Genomic DNA, 21,434 nt, shown 5'->3' on the forward strand with positions numbered 1-21,434 from the left:
TCGCTTAACCAACTGAGCCACCCAGGCGCCCCCCTCCTCGCTCAAGTCTTAAAGAGAAAACATTCTTTCAAAAGTCTGCTCTTTAGGGGTGCCTGGGTGGCTCCATCAGTCAAGGTGTCTGCCTTCAGCTCAGGTCATGATCCCAGGGTCCTGGGATCAAGACTCACGTCGGGCTCCCCACTCAGCAGGGAGTCTGCTTCTCCCTCTCCCTCAGCTGCTCCCCCTGCTTGTGCTCTTTCTCTCTCTCTCTCTCAAAGAGAAAAAAAAAGTCTGCCATTTAAATGAATTTTATTGAAGCTTCTTCATGAGGGGTAACTAGACATCCCTGCAGATACAAGATTTCAAAGACATTTAGTGAGTCTGGTCGCTTTGTTTCTCCTCATGCTGGACTGTAAGCTTCTTTCCTTGACAAGCAGCTAAAAATGTTGTCAGTGTCCGCACATCTCCACATCGACTGGAGGACCCAGTCCGTGGCCTCACAAAGGAAAGATGCTTCATATGATTTGAATGAGTCAGAAATCTTTGCCGAGGAGAACCCATGCTTTTCCCACACAGACAGTGTCCGGGCCTTATAAATAGTAGGTGCTCACTAAATATCTGCTGAGTAAATATACTTTGGCTCAATGTCAATCACATCTCAGTCGGGCTTGAAGAAGTTGAATTCTTTAAACAAAGAAGAAAAAATAATGGATAGGATTAAGAACAGATTAGATAGCACAGAAAAAAGATTAGTGAATTCGAGGGTAGAGCAATAGAAACTTCCAAAATGAAACACAGAGAAGAAAGATTGGAAAATGAAACAAAAACACAAAACATTAGCGAGCTATGAGACAACTTCAAGTGACCAAATATACATGGAATTCGAATCCTGGAGGGGGAGGAAGGAGAAGAGACAAAACTATTTGAAGAAGTGACGTTTAATAAATGTCAAATATAATGGAAATTATAAACCCACAGAATCAATGCTTAATAAACCTTAAACACAAGAAACTTGAAGAAAATTACACTAAGGCATATCATAATCAAAGAGATAAAGCGAACAATTGAAAAGCAGCAAGAGGGAGGAGGGAATACATGCCCTGCAGAGGAACAAAGATGAAGACCACAGCACATTTCTTATCAGAGCAATGCAAGCTAGAAGAGCAACAACATCTTTAAAGTCCTGGGGGACAAACAGTCAACCGAGAACTCTATACCCAGTGAAACCATCTTTAAAAATGAAGATGGAGGGGCGCCTGGGTGGCTCAGTCGGTTGGGCATCTGCCTCCAGCTTGGGTCATGATCCCAGGATCCTGGGATTGAGCACTGCGTCGGGCTCTTTGCTCCATGGGGAGCCTGCTTCTCCCTCTCCCTCTGCCTGCCACTCCCCCTGCTTGTGCTCTGTCTCTCTCTCAAATGGATAAATAAAATCTTTACTTAAAAAATAAAATAAAAATGAAGAAGGAATAAATACTTTTTTAGGCATATAAAAGTCTCTCAGCAGACCTGCACTATAAAAAATGTTAAAGGAAGCCCTTCAGACGGAAGGAAAACGATCCCAGATGAAAGCCTAGAGCTATGCTAAAGAATGAAGCGTGCTGAAATGGTTACTTCATGGGCCAATATACTTTTTTTCTTATTATTTAAATTGCTTTAAAAGATAATTGTTTAAATAAAAACTGCTAACAGTGCATTATATAGTTCGTAACACATCTGGAAGTAAACTGTGTGACAACAACAACATAAAAGCCAAGGTAGGAGACACAGAAATAGATTGTTGCAAGATTCCTGTGCTCTACATGCAGCGGTGTAATACCACTTGAAGGCAGGTGATAATAATTTAAATATGTGTACTGTAAACCCTAAAAATAATACCATAAAAAGTTATAGCTAATAAGCTAACAAATGAGCTAAAATAGTATCCAAAAAATACTCGATTCAGGCAGGAAAAGAGAGAAACTATATTAATAATCACATGTCATTTAAATGGTCTAAGCACCCCAATTAAAAGGTACAGATTATGAGGTTGGGTAAAAAAACAAGACTTAACTCTATGCTGCCTAATAAGAAACCTACTTTAAACATGAGATACAAATAGGTTAATATCAAAAGGATGGAAAAAGATATACCATACTAACACTAATTAAAAGAAAGCTGGAGAGGCACCTGGGTGGCTCAGTTGGTTAAGCGACTGCCTTTGGCTCAGGTCATGATCCCAGGGTCCTGGGATTGAGCCCCGCATCGGGCTCCTTGCTCCGCGGGAAGCCTGCTTCTCCCTCTCCCACTCCCCCTGCTTGTGTTCCCTCTCTCATTGTCTCTCTCTCTCCCTGTCAAATAAATAAATAAAATCTTGAAAATAAATAAATAAATAAATAAAATAAAGCTGGAGTGGTTATATTAAGATCAAACAAAGTAGATTTTAGAGCAAAGGATATATATTGGGATAAAAAGTGCCATTTCTTAATGATGTAAGAGTCAGTTCCTCAAGTGAACACAAGAATCCTAGATATTTGTACACCTAATAAAGAGCTTCAAAATACATGATGCAAGAATATATCAAATTGCTATGGATGAATGTTAATGTACTACTTTTACATTATAAATCCAAATGATAGGCACACACAGGAAGGTTTCATAAACAGTTGTTGCATGAATCAAATATCTGCTATATATCTCATATACATGAGGTATATTAGATAGACAGATGTCTTGACAACTTTGTTAGGTAGATGGGCATTAATTCTGTTTTATAAATGAGAAAACTGGAATTCAAACCAATTAAGTATTTTACCTAAAGTTACAAGCTACTAACTGGTGAGCTGGAATTCAAATCTAGGCTTGCCTGATTCCAAAACCCTTGCATTTTAAGTCAGGCATATATGGCCCCAGTTCATGTTTACTTATAACCATAAAGTTGCACTAATTGTGTTTATTATTTAACTAGCCTATTGGGGCACCTGGGTGGCTCAGTCGGTTGGGCGTCTGCCTTCGGCTCAGGTCATGATCCCAGGGTCCTGGGATCGAGCCCTGCATCGGGCTCCCTGCTCTGCAGGGAGCCTGCTTCTCTCTTTCCCTCTGCCTGTTACTCCCTCTGCTTGGGCTCTCTCTCTCTCTGTCAAAGAAATAAATAAAATATTTTAAAAAAATAAAAAATAAAAAAATAAACTACCCTGTAGGGCATCAGTTCCACTACAGTTCTGTGAGACACACCGCTAAATCCACAAAGCACAGGCATAGTTGGGTCAAATCTGCAGTAACAGGAAAAACAGAACATCCACCTGTGGCTAATGGGTCAGGTTGCTCTCACCACTGTACTGAGTCATGGGAAAGGGTCTGCAGTTTACAAATGTTTCATTTATTCATTCCACAAATATTTGAGTCACCTACTATGTTCTTTGAGGGATGCAAAGATTAATAAAATGATCCCTGCCTTCAAGCAGCTTTCAGTCTAGCAGAGTTGATGACAAAAGCCTAGAAAATCCTAAAACAAAAGAGAAGGTGGGTAAGCCCATTAAAATATAAAAACAAAACCAAAAATAAAACCCTGGAGTTCAGAGCACAGAATGTGTTCCTAACTGAAGCATCACAAAGAGGGTCCAGGAAGACGGTGTCAGTTGAGCTGAGCCTTGAGGATTATAAAACTTCTGAAAAGTGCCATTTCTCAGTTCGAGAGTGGTGCAGGGGGTGGTAAGGGAGAGGAGGGAGAAGAGACAAGACTGGATAATAGCTCAATTTTTTATTTATTTTTTTTTAAAGATTTTATTTATTTATTTGACAGAGAGAGACACAGTGAGAGAGGGAACACAAGCAGGGGGAGTGGGAGAGAGAGAAGCAGGCTTCCCGCCGAGCAGGGAGCCTGATGTGGGGCTCGATCCCAGGACCCTGGGATCATGACCTGAGCCAAAGGCAGACGCTTAACGACTGAGTCACCCAGGTGCCCCTAATAGCTCAATTTTTTAAAAAAAGTCAAGTAATATTGAAAATTCGTAACTTCCCAGTTAATATTAGGATCAAAATTTGTAGCCTAACACAAAAGAGTCTTATAGTATTAGTGCTTTTTCCTGTTAAATAATATGCATAATTCTTAATTACACTATATTTGGAAATTTTTTTAACCTCAACCTCTGAAAACTTGATTTCTCATAGCCAGTTAGTTGAATATCAAGGACAGAGCTCTGGTTCAAACTGCTGCTGAAGTAACAGCAATCTGGACTGTGTGAAGGCGAGTTGTATCAAATGCTGTTCCACGTATGCCCCACACAGCATTGGATTACTGACCCTGAGCCTCACGGGCTGATGAGCTCACATGGGAGGCACCTTGTGCTCTCTAGAGAACATTAATAGCTCCTTTTGCAACTGGAATGTAGAGAACAGAGATGTGGCAGGGTGGGCTGAAGGGGGAGGAACCAGAGCATCCGGAGGTGGCCCAAGGAAGGCACTGTGAGCAATAACCCAAAGGCTGCACACATCTACAGTGAGGAGCCTCAGCAGCCAGAACCCCTGGCAATGACCGTAAGCAGAGAGCCACAGACTGGTATGAGCCAACTACAGAGGACCTACAAGCTCTCTGCTACTTTTGTATTGAACACCTCCCCTGTGCCAGGCACTGGTCCGAGTACTGGAGGCAAGGTCCCCGCCCTCACAGGACTTCCACTGAGGTACAGAGGATAGATAATTAACAAGTAAACAAGTTACCGTAACAAAACAGAGCCAGCTGTACCAATGTTTCCCCTGGGCACATTCAAGTGGAAACATCCTATATATCTGACCACGCTTTAATAGGGGTAGATGAAACATGTAACGAAATCAAACAATTTTTTCTTCAGCCAGGGACCAAATTCAGCCCAGCCCACGCTTACAGTCAGAGTAAAGTCGTAACAGTCAGGGAGCTCGTGATGACGAATGGTCTGCAGATTAATGGCCTTCAGTTTAAACTGCAGCTCCACAGTTAGGAGTCTAGGAAACAGAGGAGGCTTTAGTGCAGTGAAAACATACACACCCAGACACACAAGGTACACTCCCAACTGCTTCCCTCACCTATGAAAGTCCAGCGTTAAGTTGAGTTTATTTCCTTCCACTGTTCCGATGTGAAAAGGTTCGTCTGGCTCTACAAAGAAACATTCTGCCATAGAAAGGAACAAAACATTATGTATATTGCCTAAAATAAATAAGTGAACTGCATCTTGGAAGGATAATATATTTAAGACTAGATATTCAGATTCTACCGTTCTTCTGAATTAAGATTTAAAAGCTAAAGGTCAATATTGCTTGGTTACAATGAGTCAGTTGTTTTTAAGATGCAAGTGGCTACATTTCTGGAGTGAGTAAAGGGTAGGAGACCTGAACCTGAACTCTGTCTCATTAGTCTCCTATAGAATGCTCTCTTCCTTCCTGCCTTTGTGAGCCTAAACTTTGCATCCCTTCTCCCTTTTTTGTATCCTAAGCATAAGTGTGAAGCACTTACAGTACCTAAGATAAAATTTTCTAAATTTAAAGGATCTATTTTTTAAAATACTATTTTATTTTAAAATTAAAAAAAAAAAGGAAGACAGCATTTTAGGAGATTTCACTAATCTGTACTGTAATCCTTGACTATCCCTCTCCAAAAACCGTCCCAGTGACTATTGTTAAAAGTATCCGGATACTTAATTTTTAACTCAAAGACTTAAGTTAGTATTTTAGGTACACATTGTAAATAGAACTTTGCTAATAAGAATAAGCCACTTAAGGGCACCTGGGTGGTTTAGTTGGTTAAGTGACCAACCCTTGACTTCAGCTCAGATCTTGATCTCAGGGTTGTGAGTTCAAGTCCTGCACTGGGCTCCACTCTGGGCATGGAGCCTACTTAAAAAAATAAATAAATAAAAATAAAATAATAATAATAATAATAATAATAATAAGCCATTCTATTCTAATTCCTGGTTCTGGTTCCTCCCTAAACCTACCACCAAAGATACTAAGTAGAGAAGTGCAGTTGAGGGGAGGGAGTTTTATATACATGATGACTTTGCAAGTACAATGTTTTATAAGGATAGTATAAGTTTATATAACTGGCTTATCCAGTGCAAGAGGAATTGGAATATAGAGGCTAAGAATGTAGTGGCTCAGAGCACAGATAGCCTGGATCAAATTTCAGCACTACCTCTTACCAGCTCCATCTGGACCATATCACTGAACTCTCTGAGCCATACTTTAGTCTTCTCTAAATTGAGGATAATAATATATCTTGCCTTGGGGTGCCTGGGTGGCTCAGTCGGTTAAGCGACTGCCTTCGGCTCAGGTCATGATCCTGGAGTCCCGGGATCGAGTCCCGCATCGGGCTCCGGGCTCGGCAGGGAGTCTGCTTCTCCCTCTGACCCTCCTCCCTCTCATGCTCTCTGTCTCTCATTCTCTCTCTCAAATAAATAAATAAAATCTTTAAAAATAATAATAATATATCTTGCCTTATTTGTTTGTTCTTGCTGTTGTTTTTAAAAATCATGAGTTACAGTAAAGGGCTTGGGACAGTACCTGACACATAATAACTCCCACAAATATTCTTACTATGACCTAATAGCACAGACCAAATGAACATTTTCAGAGATGAAATTACTGATTTTAAGGATAAATCAAGGAGTTAAAAAAAAATGGAAGCTCCAGTTTCTTGAAGAACCTCACCAGTTTCGATTTCTGGATCAATGTCAAAGGTAGCATTTCCAGGACAGATGTTTCCTTGCCTATAGAAGTGCTGACAGATGGCCAGAGCAGACTGCTCCATGCCCTTGTTCTCGTAAGCATGATTCCCAACCGACGTGTTGCGGAGCTGCAAGTACTTCAAACCGAAAAGAGAAACAGAATGGGAACACCAGCCAGACAAAAATGAAGACATGATTGCCTACCCACGGGCAGGTTCCAACCTGTTTTCTGGGTGGAGACGCTGACGTTCACGTTCACGTCGATATGCAGAGCACATGACATGCTACTGTGCGCCAGGACAGTAGCCTTCAGAAAGCACTCCCAAATTAGAGTTCTGGGCTCCAGTCTCATTTCTGTGAGTGTGGGCAAGTCACAAATTTTCTGAGCCTCTGGTTCCTTGTCTACAAAATTAAAGGCTTACAGCACATCAACTCTGTGATCCTTCCTTCTTTAAAGAACTAAGCGCAGGAATTGATTTTTCGCATTCAGTGTGAATACAAACTTTATCTCTGAACCATTTCTTATGAAGGTCAGAGTTCTGCTTTGCTGTTGTAATATAGGAAGGGGGATACAATTGTTCCAAGCTAACTTGCAAAACTTTTTCAAAAAACAAACAAACTGTTCCATCTTTATCACTGCAAGAATACAGGTTAGTCACTTTCACGGCAATATTCCCTCATCCTAGGGAGTCCTATAAATAAAATAAAATGTAATTTTACAAATGAGGATCTCATGGTACTTTGGAATAATCATCAATTTAAACTCTGAATGAGGGCGCCTGGGTGGCTCGGTCGTTAAGCGCTGCCTTCGGCTCAGGTCATGATCCCAGGGTCCTAGGATCGAGCCCCGCATCGGGCTCCCTGCTCAGCAGGAAGCTGGCTTCTCCCTCTCCCACTCCCCCTGCTTGTGTTCCCTCTCTCGCTGTGTCTCTCTCTGTCAAATAAATAAATAAAATCTTAAAAAAATAAATAAATAAACTCTGAATGGATTTCTGTAGAAGAAAAAAACGTGCTTCAGAGCTTACTATGAACAATGCTGTTTGGCACAATTAGTGATACAAAGAGAGTGATATGGTGTCCGTCCCCTGGAATTAACAATTTAGGGGGATGGACACAGAGCTAAATAATCCTACTAAACAGTGCGTGTGAAACATGCCTAAATTAAATGAAATAAATCATTTATAATCTGAGCCTATGGGATGAATGCTGAACTGGGCCTCGTCCAGGCCACCAAGAGCAGCATTTTACCAGATCTGATACATGGTGCTCAGTTCTCATTTAACTTAGTCTGCCGACGGTGTTTGATGCAGCTGAGTGCTTTCCCTTTCACAGAATACTTCCTTCACTTGACTTCTGAGACACAGGCTCTCCACCTGAGTCTCCTTTGCTGAATTCTGCTCTTGCCAACCTCTACGTCTCAGAGTATCCTTGGATTCAGTCCTTGATTTCTTCAGCTGCATTCTCTCCATAAGTGATTTCAACCAGTCCCATGTTGAAACACTATCTATATGCTGATGACTTCCAAATTTATATCTCCTGACCTCTCCACTGAATTCCATACATGGGTAGCAGTCTGCCCGCATGACACCTCTGGTGTCTAAGACGTATCTCAAACATAAATGTGCAAATAGAAAAACCAACTCCTTCCATGAAAATGCCCTTCTCAATCAGTGACTCCATAAGCCACTCAGCTTCGCGTAGAAGCCACAACTTAGAAATGGTCCTTTAGCCTCTTTCTCTCATACTTCACTTCTGGTCCCTCAGAAAGCCATACATTACTATCAGATTATATCCCAAATCTGCTGCCTCTCATCGCCTTCAATGCTCTCACCCTTGTCCATACCACCTCATCTCTCCCCCTGCCAAACTGAATCTCTTCAGTGGTCTTCCTGCTGGCCATCTGCCTCTCACCACAGCCCAGTCCCCATATAGAACTAAGGGGACTGTTACAGGAATAAGTGAATTAATGCATGTAATGCCCTTAGGACAGCGATACCCAAAACACAAATCTATTCTGTGCTCTGTTCATGCCCTCCCTTCTCCCTGAAGGGCTCCTCCCTGAACCAGCTACAGACTGCCTCCCCATACTCTGGTCTGCCCTGCCCACCTGTCATTTATCAGAGAGGCCTCTCCTGACCACCTCCATTCATTCCATTCATTCACTCTGCCTGTTGTTGTTGTTGTTGTTTTGTATACTTTTGTATACTTATAACCAACTGACAAATGATATCCTTATTTATTTACTTAATGCTTATCTCTCCCTTTTAGAATATGACTTCCTCGACTTTGTCTATTTGTTCACTGTAGTATCCATGCACCAAAAACAATATCTGAGGGGTACCTGTGTGACTCAGTTGGTTGAGTATCTGACTCTTAATTTGGCTCAGATCATGATCTAGGGGTCCTGGGATTGAGCCCTGCGTCGGGCTCCCTGTTCAGTGGGGAGTCTGTGTCTACCTCTCCCTCTGCCCCTCCCGCCCCACACTTTCTCTCTCTCTCTCTCTCTCAAATAAATAAATAAATCTTTAAAAAAAAAAAACAGTATCTGATACACAACAGATACTAAATATTTGAGGGAATAAATATTAACCTTTGCTAATGTATATTACAGTCTCTCCCCTACTGAAAGCCCTCCGATGGATTCCAGTCTCTCTCAGAATAAGTTTCAAAGCTTCTTTCCAGGGCCTATAAAGGCCTGAGAGACCGGACCTAGCCCAGCCATACCCACCTCCTTCATTCCTCAAATATACTAAATGTTTTCTGGCTTTGAGAGCCTTCGCTGTGTTGCTACTCCTTCAGCCTGGAATATTCTTCCCTAGACTGCAAGTCCTCAGAGAGGCCTTTTTTGACCACCCTGAGGCAACTGTTAATGCTCTTATATTAACTTAAGTGTTAACTTCTTAGCACTCATCACTATCTGAAACCAAATGATTTTGGTTAAACTTGTTAAAATCCATCTCCTCCATTAGAATATAAATTCCACAGGGCAAGGAATTTATCAAGGCCACTGCTCTAACCCCAGCACTTAAAACAGTAGTAGGCATAGAGTAGGTACTCAGATATTTGTCAAATTTATGATAAGGTCAAAAAATTATTAAAATGCAATAGTTGCTCTTCATTACTAGAGCTAATCTATTCATAGTGAGATGGTAAACCACTAGGACAGGGTATGTAATTACAGCACTAAACTCTGTTAGCACCGGGACTGGGGAAAGGGGCTGGAAATCTACGGTAATAAAAAGAAGCTGCAGGGGCGCCTGGGTGGCTGGTCATTAAGCGTCTGCCTTGGGCTCAGGTCATGATCCCAGGGTCCTGGGATCCAGCCCCGAATCGGGCTCCCTGCTCCGCGGGAAGCCTGCTTCTCCCTCTCCCACTCCCCCTGCTTGTGTTCCCTCTCTCGCTGTCTCTCTCTGTCAAATAAATAAATAAAATCTTTAAAAAAAAAAAAAAAGCTGCATAAGTTGTTAAGTAGCATTATGTCCTACGTGTAGGGAGCAAATAGTATAACAGTGGAGATACTCGGTTTTGAGGTTTTTGTTCTCTATTCAAGGAAATAAGTGGATTAAGCCTTGCTAAAGCTACTCTGAGCCAAACTGGTAGTTTTATATTGGGGGTGGGAGGGTATAAGAGGTAAACAGTCCCTTAAATGAAAACAAAGGTAAAAGATCTTGAGTGTGGTGAGGTCCCAAACAGACCAGTGTGCCTGCAATGGTGTGTGATGGGAAGTAGAGCTGGAAAGACAAGCAGGGGCCATGAGCTAGAGTCATACAAGTATGGGGTCCTGTAGCCCTCTGAGCGCCCACTATTTGTGAAGCCATCCTCCCAGGAATTACCTAAAGATCTGAGCCTCCTGACCACAGAAACTTGTGTGTCTTGAACTCTGTAAGATTTTGAAACATAGAAGATCCAAGGTGCAGGGCTGCAGGTAACCTGCTAACATTATAAGATAGGCTCTGGCCAAACTTCCTTGCTGTCCTAATATGACTCGTCGTGGAGGTCTGTGCAAGAGCTAGATGGTCAGGGGCAAGTGGTAGGACTGTGTCCAACTAAGGGAAGCCCTGGAGCTTGAGTCAGAGGACTCTAGGACGGGAATGGGGTGTGTGGGACTAGGGCTGGAAGGCAGGTGACCTATGGGACTGACCGATGGGGCCCCCAAGTGGCTGTGGCCTCTGAGGGCTTTAATCAGACTGGGCATCTGTCCTCACTTGCCTCTGCAGCTCTGCTTTGACAGAGGAATTTTTCACACAGATCCATAATTCTGTTTAGTAACTTATGCAGCTTACTTCCATCACTGTAGATTTCTGACCAATTTACACAGTCCAAGGGTTAACAGAAAGCCTTGATGCCATAAACACATATGTCATCCTAGCACTTTACTATCTCACTGTACATAGATTGTCTCTAGATAATTAAGAACCATAATTGCACTATAGTAATTTTTACTTTCGGGGGGCAGTTAATCAATGTTACAATAAAAGCATTGTCATGTATGACATAAAGGCCTTACTTATTTTTTAAACGAGCTTTCAGGTCTTAGTTGCTATATATGCTCTGCAAAGTTAATATTCTCATTATTTGTTAAGGGCTCCTGAACGTATAAACTCTGAAGACTTAATGACTACTTACAACCAGGGCCATGGTTAATAATTTTAAATCTCTGAGGTACTCATGCCAACCCCTAGCTCTGATTCTTTTAATTAATTCTTTAAAGTTTCTGTCTCTTTGTTACTAAACCAAAGCTTTTCTCAATTTCTTGTTTCGTGGAAGTTCGATGATGATTTTTTTAAAAAATAATTTTAAAATGGTTTTATACGTATCATTTATACATATCATCACAAAAATGTTCACCCTTCTACAGTGGAATGTCAGCTTCTATTATGTACATTGCTAACAATTTCCCAGTCTGTTCTTTCTCCCAAGTAAGAACACACATACTTGGATTTACCTGGTTCACTGCAAAGGTGATCTGATCGTATACATCACTTTGTGTGTACACTGCGTATGTGTCATCCATTCGGTCCATATATCCTTTTAAGAAGAGGTGTTTGAATGCTATAGTGTTCTCTTCCTTGAAAGCTACAACCATCTGGTTACTTAGCCCAAAAAAGACCAGCTTAAAAGAAGAAAAAAAAAGGGGTTGAAAAAGCAAGGGAATAAAAGGTCTCCATATAACAATCAATTTATCTATTCAAGTCTAATTTGTCCTGAATATATTCAATATATATTAAACTTTTGGTAGCTGTAAATTAATCTGGCCTTAAAGATAAAGTGAGCTTCTAGTTTTAAAATGAAAAGAAAGTAGCTTTGCACATTTTCATGTATGATCTTACTTACTTACATCGTTGCCCCCACCACCACTTTCAGAGAAGTCCTCCTTTAGGAGTTTAGAGAAGCAAGGTCACACTGGCTAAAGAAATGGGAAGGTTTCCTTAAGAATGAAATAATGATAGAAACCCCTGGAAGCATGTGCATAACTTGGGTGGGGACATTTGAGGAGCACAGGAAAAAGGCTTAGAAGGTAGAGTGCAACTTAGTACTTTGGCGCCGGGGCGGGGGGGGGGCGGGAACACTGAAGATCCCAGCACAATCCAACTGAAGGAACAGCAAGAAAAAAATGTCGGCAGAAAAACTGGAGGCAGATGGTGCAGGGGCTTAAATGGCAAGTAGATTTTAAAATGAATTGTGCAGGACATCAAGAAGGCTTTGAAGCAGGTGTACAAGGCAATATAAGAAGTTCCTTAAATAAGTCTAAGCCTCCAATCAAATGACTATAGTTAATTGTCAGTTTAATTATCAAAACTGTGACAATAAGACCAAAAATAAAAAACATCCTTTCAACTGATCTCTAAAGAATATTAACATAATAATATATCCTTACTATTCATGCAGGACTGACCCCAGAGTTTTACATGAAACTCAGTTATTCACGCACAAAAAGTTGTTTAACTGTGCTGCTGTCATTTTAACGTAAGCTCTTTCAATCATACCTGAAACTTTACTCCAGGTGTCTCTTTCACCTTCTCTTCCCTCTGAAACCATCTCAATCTCTTGCTCTCTTGCTCTTTCTCTTTCTCTCTTGCTCTCACCTTCTCTCTCTCTTTCTCTCTTGCCCTCACTCTCTCTCACACACACACACATAGACACACACACACACTGTAACTTTAGAACATACACTCTGATTTGGATCTCACAGTGAAACAGGGTGTATTTTATATGGAAAAGGGAAACAACACTGAGCACCTATGTGCCATACCAGGAACTTCCTGCATACTAATCCCACAGTACAGTTCCTAACATACCCATTTTAGAGATGGGTACATAAAGGCCCAGAGAAGTTAAATAATTTTTTCAACACATCACTACCAAGTGTATAGTCAAAATCTGAACCCAGGTCTAACAGAAATAATCCAAGCTCTAGCCACCCTATCAAGCTACACAAAGTAGTACAGGGTCTTACTGGGGAAAAATTGAGCATGCAAATCTTTTCTTTTCTCACCTCTCCTTGTGATGTATGCCCTGCACCCCACACATGCCAGTGCTCTCCATCTAACTGGACTTTTATTTCCAAAGAGCCTCTTTAAGCCAAGTGTCCTATTTAAATCCCAAGAAGAAGACAGCTTGATATTCCAGGGATTTTACATATAATGAAGCAGATGACTGAAAAGCCTCCAGAGAATTCCTAAAGACCAATTACAAATGAGTACCCCCCACATGCCAGCACCGAGCTGGGTCCCAAGGATGCAATGCAGAAACAACAGTCCCTGCCCTCAAGGGTGTACCCATGGCAGAGAGAAAATCCCTGTAACTCAGAGACTGTACCAGGCCTTGGGGAAAGGGAACACTTAGTAGGGTGCCTATCATCAGACCTGTCTTTCTTTTGCTGCTGCAGACACAAAATCTCCAAATGAACTACTTTCCCCTGAGAAGAGGGGATCTGTCACCCAGTCACCCTGTTTTGCTTGGTTACAGAGTCTTTATGTAATATTTGCTTGGTTGCTCTAATACAGGTTAAGGAAACATCACAATTAAGAAAAACCCTCTGGGAGACCTGGGTGGCTCACTTGGTTGAGCGAAAGACTCTTGGTTTCAGCTCAGGTCATGATCTTAGGGTCGTGGGATCGAGCCCTCTGTTGGGCTCTGTGCTTGGCGGTGAGTCTGCTTAAGATTCTCTCTCTCTCTTTCTGCTCCTCTTCACCCCCCACCCCAATCTCTCTCAAATAAATAAATAAATAAATAAATAAATAAATAAATAAATAAATAAATCTAAAAAAGAAGAAGAAGAAGAAAAGAAAAATCCTCAGATGGAGCCTGGCTGGCTCAGCCAAAGAGCTGAGGGTTGTGAGTTCTCATTCCACATTGAGTACAGAGATTACTTAAAAATAAAATCTTAAACAAAACAAAACAAAACAACCCCTCAGTTCCTTTTAAGAATGCCTTTTATATGCTTATTACTAACAGGCTTAACATCTTAAATCATTGGTCACTTTTCCTCTTAACCACCCTAGGAAACAGAGGATGGTTAAATGAGCTCCCTAAAACATTTAGGAGTAGTTAAGAACACAGGTCTTAGAATAAAATCTGAGTTGAATCTCAGCTCCACTCTTCTAGTTTCCTGACTATGACAGATTATTTTACCTCACTAAGCCTCAATATTCTCATCTGTGAAATGGGGATAATTACTCTCACCAGTAGGAAAATATATCTTCACAAGAGTAAATCATAATCACTATATATAAAGAATTGCAAAATATGATTTCCCCAAGAAATGTCAACAAAGTCAAGGACATGAGATTCAAACTCTCCTAAAATGAAGTCCCGTATTTCACTACCTAGGCCACTCCTTTTTGGTTACCTCCACATTTTTCCACTGCAGGGCTATGAGAATCCAAGCCCTTGCCTTAACAGAAAACCCTTGAAGTTTCTGAAGAGAGAGAAATTCCTAGGAAACTAGGAAGGAAAATAATCCTCTGGTAGGGCAACAGCTAGTTTTCACAGCTGATTTAGAAACCTTCAGCTTCTCTATAACAAACCCAATATTAAAATTTTCTTTTCCTAAAAACTGATTCCATTATGTGACTAAAATTGTAATTTAATGAAAGATGAGAAGGAAAAAAAGTAAGAGAAAAAAAAAAAACCCAAAGTCTTCTTTCACAAATATTGAAGAGAGAGGAGTTTAAGATTGTATGTTTCCTTATTTATCGTTCTCCATCATACATACAGTTCAAAGTTAGAAAAAACCACTGTCCTTACTCCTCCTGTTACTAAAAGAGGCCTCATTAAACTCATGATTTGAGATGCTTACCTGTATCGTCACCATCACAATTTTTAGAATTTGTATGGCAAGCTTCCATGGTTTTCTGCCTCGAGCCCAGAACTTCTCACAGGGATTCATGAAAAAAAATTTGAGTTTTCGCCTCATCTGGTCTTCTAACAGAAGCTCCTCAGAGGGCGAGGTATGCTGGTTAAAAGCGCAGCGATTTTCCTCTTCCTGAGAGCTGCAGCTACTTATAACAACCACAGGATTTGCCATCTCTGGGGAGAGGGAAAAAAGACTGTTTCCATTCTGTAACTAAAGGCACAAATCCATATTCTTCGTGATAGTAGGATAGTTGAAGAAGCCCAAACAAAAGATCTGGTTTCAAGTAAGCACCATTGTTCTAAACTGCACTTTAGGTGTTTACAGAATCAACTAGAATGTAACATGTCATGTTTCTTTTTGTTTCAGTTACTAAGTAAATTTTCACCCAGTTGAAAGTTACTGAATTCATGGGCTGCTTCTATTAGGAAGGATTATATGCACATATAGACAGTTATGTACACACTCTCTGCCTCATTCAGTAACAGATATAGTTAGAGCAGGGTGACCTGAAAGCTTATGGAAGGGTTTTAGAAGGTAGGTGGACCCTGGAATTAGAAGCAAAATTTTATATACATGAAAATATGGCCACTTTCCCTGCAGTGATAAAGTTTTATCAGATTATCAAAATAAATTTAAAACCACTGAGTTAAAGGTATCAAGGTGTAATGTAGAGAACTAAGGCCGGGTTTGGTGTCTAATCCTGGTTCTATGACTTGACACCTCTGTAACCCTAGGCAAGTCACTCAGCCTCTCTGAGCCTCAGTTTTTTCTTCTACAAATTGGTAATAACAATACCTATCCTCATATGATTCTGATTAAATAAAAATGCAAATAAAACCCTTGCATAGGGTTCAACACTGAGCAAACAGCTTCACTCTCCCTGCAGCCCCAGCAGCCAGGGCAGCTTCCTAAACAGGCACCAAGATTCTTAAGGGGCAGTGGAAGCTCAGGAAACTTAACTGTTCTACCAAGGGGAACGCAGAAGCTCAATTTAAGTCCAAATCCCAATCAGCCACATCACTTGTATTTGATTTTTATTGGAGGCCTTATATTTATGTAGTACATTTTGCTTTTCAAAGTACATCGGATCTATTATTTCTTTTGTCTCTTTGAAAAGGATGGGGCTAGTTTTATTGTCTTTGTAGTCAGCTTTTCCAGACTGACTAAGATGTCACTCCAGAAGTGGGGACTTCTCTTGGATTTTCACTCAGATTCATTAATACTATGGAAACCCCAAACCACATGGGAGAGTAGAGTGCTTCCATGTAGACTAGAAAGGCTGGCTCTGTAGTGATATTTTTACAGTGACTTCTCTACTCAGAAGTCAAGGTGGGGGTAGGAGGGAATCAAACTATAGTAATACAACATCTAGCAAGTCGCTGTTTAGGTATCACCCTGCTTTTCAAGTATAGAATCCCACATTTGGTTCTGATTCAAACATTCTTAGCAAATCCGACATCTCCAAGTAATAGATATTGGCTATAAAAACTAGCTATGGGGAAAGTTTTTACAATATTGATTAATGAAAAGATTAACAAGGATAGTGCTGAGTCAGTAAAGCATGAAACATATTTGCAATGGCATAAAAATAGCATATGCAGTATCTTCAAAGTGAAATAATTATGATAGAACTCGTTCAGGTATGGTTCTTATGTCTTAAAATCCCTGTCAAAGTATGAGTACAGAAACTCTCAGGTAAAGACATAAGGGAGAGAAAAAAAGTTATTAATCCCGTAGGATTTTCATTCAAGAACATTTTATTTCCTTCTTCAAAAACGAGCATTTAAAGAGACATTATCTATGGGATGTAAAATGAAGGTGATTTTATGTTAATCAAAACTGGCACATGAATACCAACAACAGTAATGAAGCTGGTAATAACAAAACATGTTGGTGAATTACAGATTTGAGGACACATTAAGCCCTTTCTATTTTGATACAGGGAAAAGTAAACTTTAAACAAACAACACACGCCGTGTAACAGTAACCCACAGGAACAAAGAGAAAATGAGCCAACCACAATTAATTTATTCAGCACATGGCATCAAGTTGTCCCCGAAGCAAGGCATTTCATTCACAAGGACTGACCACTACGCTGCAAGCGTTTAGCTTTACCAAGTCACAGAGGCCCTTGGAGGGGTGCACCGTATTTTTTTTTTAAAGATTTTATTTATTTATTTGTCAGAGAGAGAGAGAGCACGAGCAGGGGGAGCTGCAGAGGCAGAGGGAGAAGCAGGCTTCCCGCGGAGCAGGGAGCCCGATGCGGGACTCGATCCTAGGACGCCGGGATCATGACCTGAGCCGAAGGCAGACGCTTAACCGACTAGCCACCCAGGCGTCCGGGGGGTGCACTTTAAAAACAGCAAAGTGTCCGGACCCCTAGCCGCTGAGGGAGTGCCAACCACCCTTCACGCAGCCCCGGAGCTGTGCGCGGGATGCACGGTAGGCGGAGACGCGAGTCAGGAGAGTCCATCCGAGGGACCAGGCGCGCTCTTAGAATCTACAGACTGACACACACAGGTTATTTATTCACGGCGACGAGAGGCTTTATTGGACTGAGCTGCAGAAAGTTAGAGAAAACCAGGGAATATGTATATTTAGAAAAACCTCACAGTTGATAAAGTAACACAACCTAATTTCTTCAGAAGCGCTTTCTCACTTCACCAGACACGAAACTCCTTTCTTTCCTTCCTTCCCTCCCTCCCTCTTCGTTTCGCCGGCGTCGGGACCGACCGCGCGAAGCGCTGCGGTCCGGGGCGGGGAGGAGGTGCAGCGGCTCTCCCGAGAGCGCCGCCGGCCGCAGCGCGCCCCCTCCCCGGCCTCCGCGCCGCGGGCAACTTCCACCGCGGGGCCTGGCTGGAGGCCGCCTTCGCCCAGTCCAGGGACCCTGGCTTTGGCCCCCATTTCCATCGACCCCCCCCCCATGCCTCTCATAAAGGCCACTCGCGTCCAGAGAGGCTGGCTGAGCAACTTCAGGACCGTCTCTGAGCCCCCGCCCGGGTCTTCCAGGGCGAGACTCTGCCGCAGGTGGCTCTCTGCTCTCGGGGTCCCTGCCCCAGGCTTCCGGGTGGGCGACGGTCCGGGCGGGGTTGCGCGGCAGAGGTGCGGGCTACCCCAGCCCGAGCGCCCACCCACCCCGCGGGGCCCCCGCCCGAGCCCCGGCCGCCACCAGCCGCCACCAGCCGCCACTGACCTTGCGCGGGCGGCGGAGCGCGCGCCGTGCCGAACCGCTGCAGCTCGCACCCGGCTCCCACCTGTGTCCCTTCCATGGCGCCGACGTCCGGGGGCCTGATCCTCCCGCTTGTGTCAACGACGGCTCGCCCCATCGCCGTCCCTCCCCGCACGCCGCCGGCGCCGCTCCCACGACACATGATGCTCGGGGCGGCGCCGGGCTCGACTCACCTGCGGCTCGGGGGCAGCGTCAGCGGGGCGGGGGCGCCAGGTCTTCGCAGCTGCAGGGGGCGCGGCAGGTCGGCGCGCCGCTCAGGAAGCCTGAGACTCCGCTCAACCCCGTCCAACCGGAGCCCGGCGGCCGCGAGTTGCCGCCGGTGGCATCCTCCCCACTTCGGCCGCTTTGACCCGTGACCCGCTTCCCCTTTCCTCCCACTCCTTTCCACGCCCTTTCTGGGTAGTCTTTCAGCCGGCCAGGTGGGGCAAAGGAGACCTCCGATTGAGCCCGGCGCTGTCCGCGTCTCTAGACATCCCTTCACGCCCCTCCCTGTTCCCATAAACAACCCGCATAGCCCTACTCGCGTTTCTCCCGTGCTCCGAGGTGACGCGCTGTGCGGTGCAAGTGCGTGGGCTGTGCGCTTCCGACCGCAAAGGGGCAACCCTCGCGGCCCAGGCCTCTCCCTTGCTTGTGGGGGGTGGACACGAGGATGGAGCCTGGAAGGAGCCTGGCTGCGGGGGGTGCTCAGTCCTCTCCAGCGGCAGTCCGTTCTGATGTCTGCCTACAGGGGAAATCATCAAGTGTAAGACTTTGCAGGCCCGAGCCTTCTCCTCTAGGCCTTCAGGCTTTGCAGAACTGCCTGTAGACCGTTAACTAGACTCCTCTAGACCGGGTGCTGGGGACAGAAAGCCCTGGAAAGCTTTTAGGAGAAATGTGACTGGATATACTTGAGGTAGTGACAAAGATTCTTTGCTTGACCAAACATTAGCCATGCTGCTAAACCTCCTAGGCTCATCTCTGCATTTTCTTGTAAAATCCAGTTTTAGCAAGAACCCTAAGTCAGTTTGACCAAAACACTCCCCCCCATACACCCCTCAATATCTGATCATCTTCAATATGTATTTAGGTTCCTATCCTCCACCACCCCCGGGGTGAAGTCTGATCACCCTGGGCTCTTTTCAGCAAGAATCCTGTTAGGTGGGTTTAGTCAAAACAACCTTGTTCTTTGCTCTTAGTAATTTTCCATTCACTGACCCCTACACTGCTCCTGGGCTATCTATTTCCACTTGCCCATACTGTATTATGAGTTGAGCCTCATCTCTCTCCCCCACGGTAAAATCCCATTGCAGGCGTTCCTATAACTATCTGGATTGTCCTAAATAAACTCTGCCTTACCATCTTTTTTTTTTTTCTGCCTTACCATCTTAATCGTGTCATCCACTCTTTTTTTTCCCTTAAGAGTAGCTCTTCAGTTATAACCTTTCTCTTCATGAATTCTTTTTAAAAATTAAACCTAAGCTTACTTCTTATCAGGAATAGGTCAGGAACTTTGATTACTTTTAATTACAACCACTTCAGGTTTGTTTTAATTGATTTTTTTATTATTTTGGGGGCCATGGATGTTTGTAAAGGTCACCGAATATCCATAAAAGGTAATTCCCCCCAAATTACATCAGAGCTGTCAGATCTTTTATAAAAACTTTTTAAAATCCTAAACCAGGGGCGCCTGGGTGGCTCAGTCGTTAAGCGTCTGCCTTCGGCTCAGGTCATGATCCCAGGGTCCTGGGATCGAGCCCCGCATCGAGCCCCGCATCGAGCCCCGCATCGAGCCCCGCATCGAGCCCCGCATCGAGCCCCGCATCGGGCTCCCTGCTCGGCGGGAAGCCTGCTTCTCCCTCTCCCACTCCCCCTGCTTGTGTTCCTGCTCTCGCTATCTCTCTATCAAATAAAGAAATAAAAATCTTTAAAAAAAAAAAAGAGAGATAAAAGCCTAAACCAGTTTGCATGGATAATTTATAAATAGAAATATATTTTCTTGCACTGGGGCAAGAAATGAATCCCAGGTGCTGTGAACATGGTAGATATTAAAAAGCATGCAATTGGCACACTTGATTCTCGTGTAATTTGGAAAATAAAATTTAATCTCTAATGCCTGTATGCCGCCAATGATTTAACACTATTTCCTTACCATAACAGTGAAGTCCTCACGACAGTGGGAGTTTGAAATACTTGATTGTTCAGGAACAATCTGAGCTTTGAAGAGGTTCACAGGCATAATTGATGGCCCACACTTAACCTTTGTTGGAACCGAGTTAAGTAAACTGAAGAATACAAAATTGAGTCTGACAAATGGGGCCTACATTCCCTTTAATTCCATTTACTGACTGCAGAATTACTGAGCCTTTCCGCCTCCCTATTTCTTTGTGTTTAATCTGTCTAATGAAAGGAATGACAAATTTTAATTAATAGTATACATGTAAAGCACCCAATACTGTGTCTGGAATACTTTATGTGCTTATAAATATTGGTCTTTTTAAAAATTTTTTATTTTTGGCAGATCTAAATTAATGAAAAGAGCAACCATGTTCACAGATTATAAGACTCAATATTGTTAATATATCAATTCTCACCAAATTCATTTACAGTTTCAACCCAATCTCAATCAAAATTCCAGAAATCGTTGCTCCTGAATCCCAAAGGTTAATATCTGTTGGGAATTGGGAAACATTACCACAATAACCAATGAATCCTAATAGCATTCTTTGTATCTGATGGATAAAAGAGAGCTTTTTCTCATCTTTATCTTCTTACTCTCTTAGAAATCCTGTTTCAGAGTAACATAGCCAAGCTGAAAGTCTCAGGTAGCATGAGTGTTAAGTCACACATATGTCAACCCCAAATATTTTTCACCTTTCTCTTTATATCTATACCACTTATCTTCTTTCCCCCTTAATTCCTTCTCTCTCTTTCTTTAAATTAAAATGTTTACTTATAGGGCAGCTGGGTGGCACATTTGGTTGAGCATCTGACTCCTGGTTTCGGCTCAGGGCATGATCTTAGGGTTGTGAGATCAAGCCCCATGTTGGGCTCTGTGCTCAGCATGGAGACTGCTTGGGATTCTCTCTCCTTGTCCCTCTGTTCCTCTCTCTGCCCCTCCAGCTCATGCTCGCTCTCTCTCTAAAATAAATAAATGAATCTTCAAAATGTTTACTTATCAACACATACATATTCAACAATCTTCTATATTCTAGTA

General features: G+C 42.8%; 1 protein-coding gene across 1 annotated transcript in view; it reads right to left on the reverse strand.

Moving 5' to 3' along the window:
• The window catches only part of MCOLN3 (mucolipin TRP cation channel 3), a 28,956-nt gene extending 10,610 nt beyond the window's left edge, over positions 1 to 18,346 (reverse strand). Inside the window, exons 1-6 of the mRNA XM_031036093.2 lie at positions 18,206 to 18,346; positions 14,956 to 15,185; positions 11,599 to 11,766; positions 6,637 to 6,790; positions 5,017 to 5,101; positions 4,839 to 4,935 (exon numbers count right to left, since the gene is read on the reverse strand). Coding sequence (XP_030891953.1) covers positions 4,839 to 4,935; positions 5,017 to 5,101; positions 6,637 to 6,790; positions 11,599 to 11,766; positions 14,956 to 15,185; positions 18,206 to 18,338 — 867 coding nt within the window. The 5' untranslated portion in view covers positions 18,339 to 18,346. The remainder of the gene's footprint in view (positions 1 to 4,838; positions 4,936 to 5,016; positions 5,102 to 6,636; positions 6,791 to 11,598; positions 11,767 to 14,955; positions 15,186 to 18,205) is intronic.
• Positions 18,347 to 21,434: the final 3,088 nt, after the last annotated feature.

This window comes from Leptonychotes weddellii, chromosome 4, assembly GCF_054177405.1.
Source record: "Leptonychotes weddellii isolate Sample4059 chromosome 4, ASM5417740v2, whole genome shotgun sequence".
In the NCBI taxonomy this organism is placed as follows: Eukaryota; Metazoa; Chordata; class Mammalia; order Carnivora; family Phocidae; genus Leptonychotes; species Leptonychotes weddellii.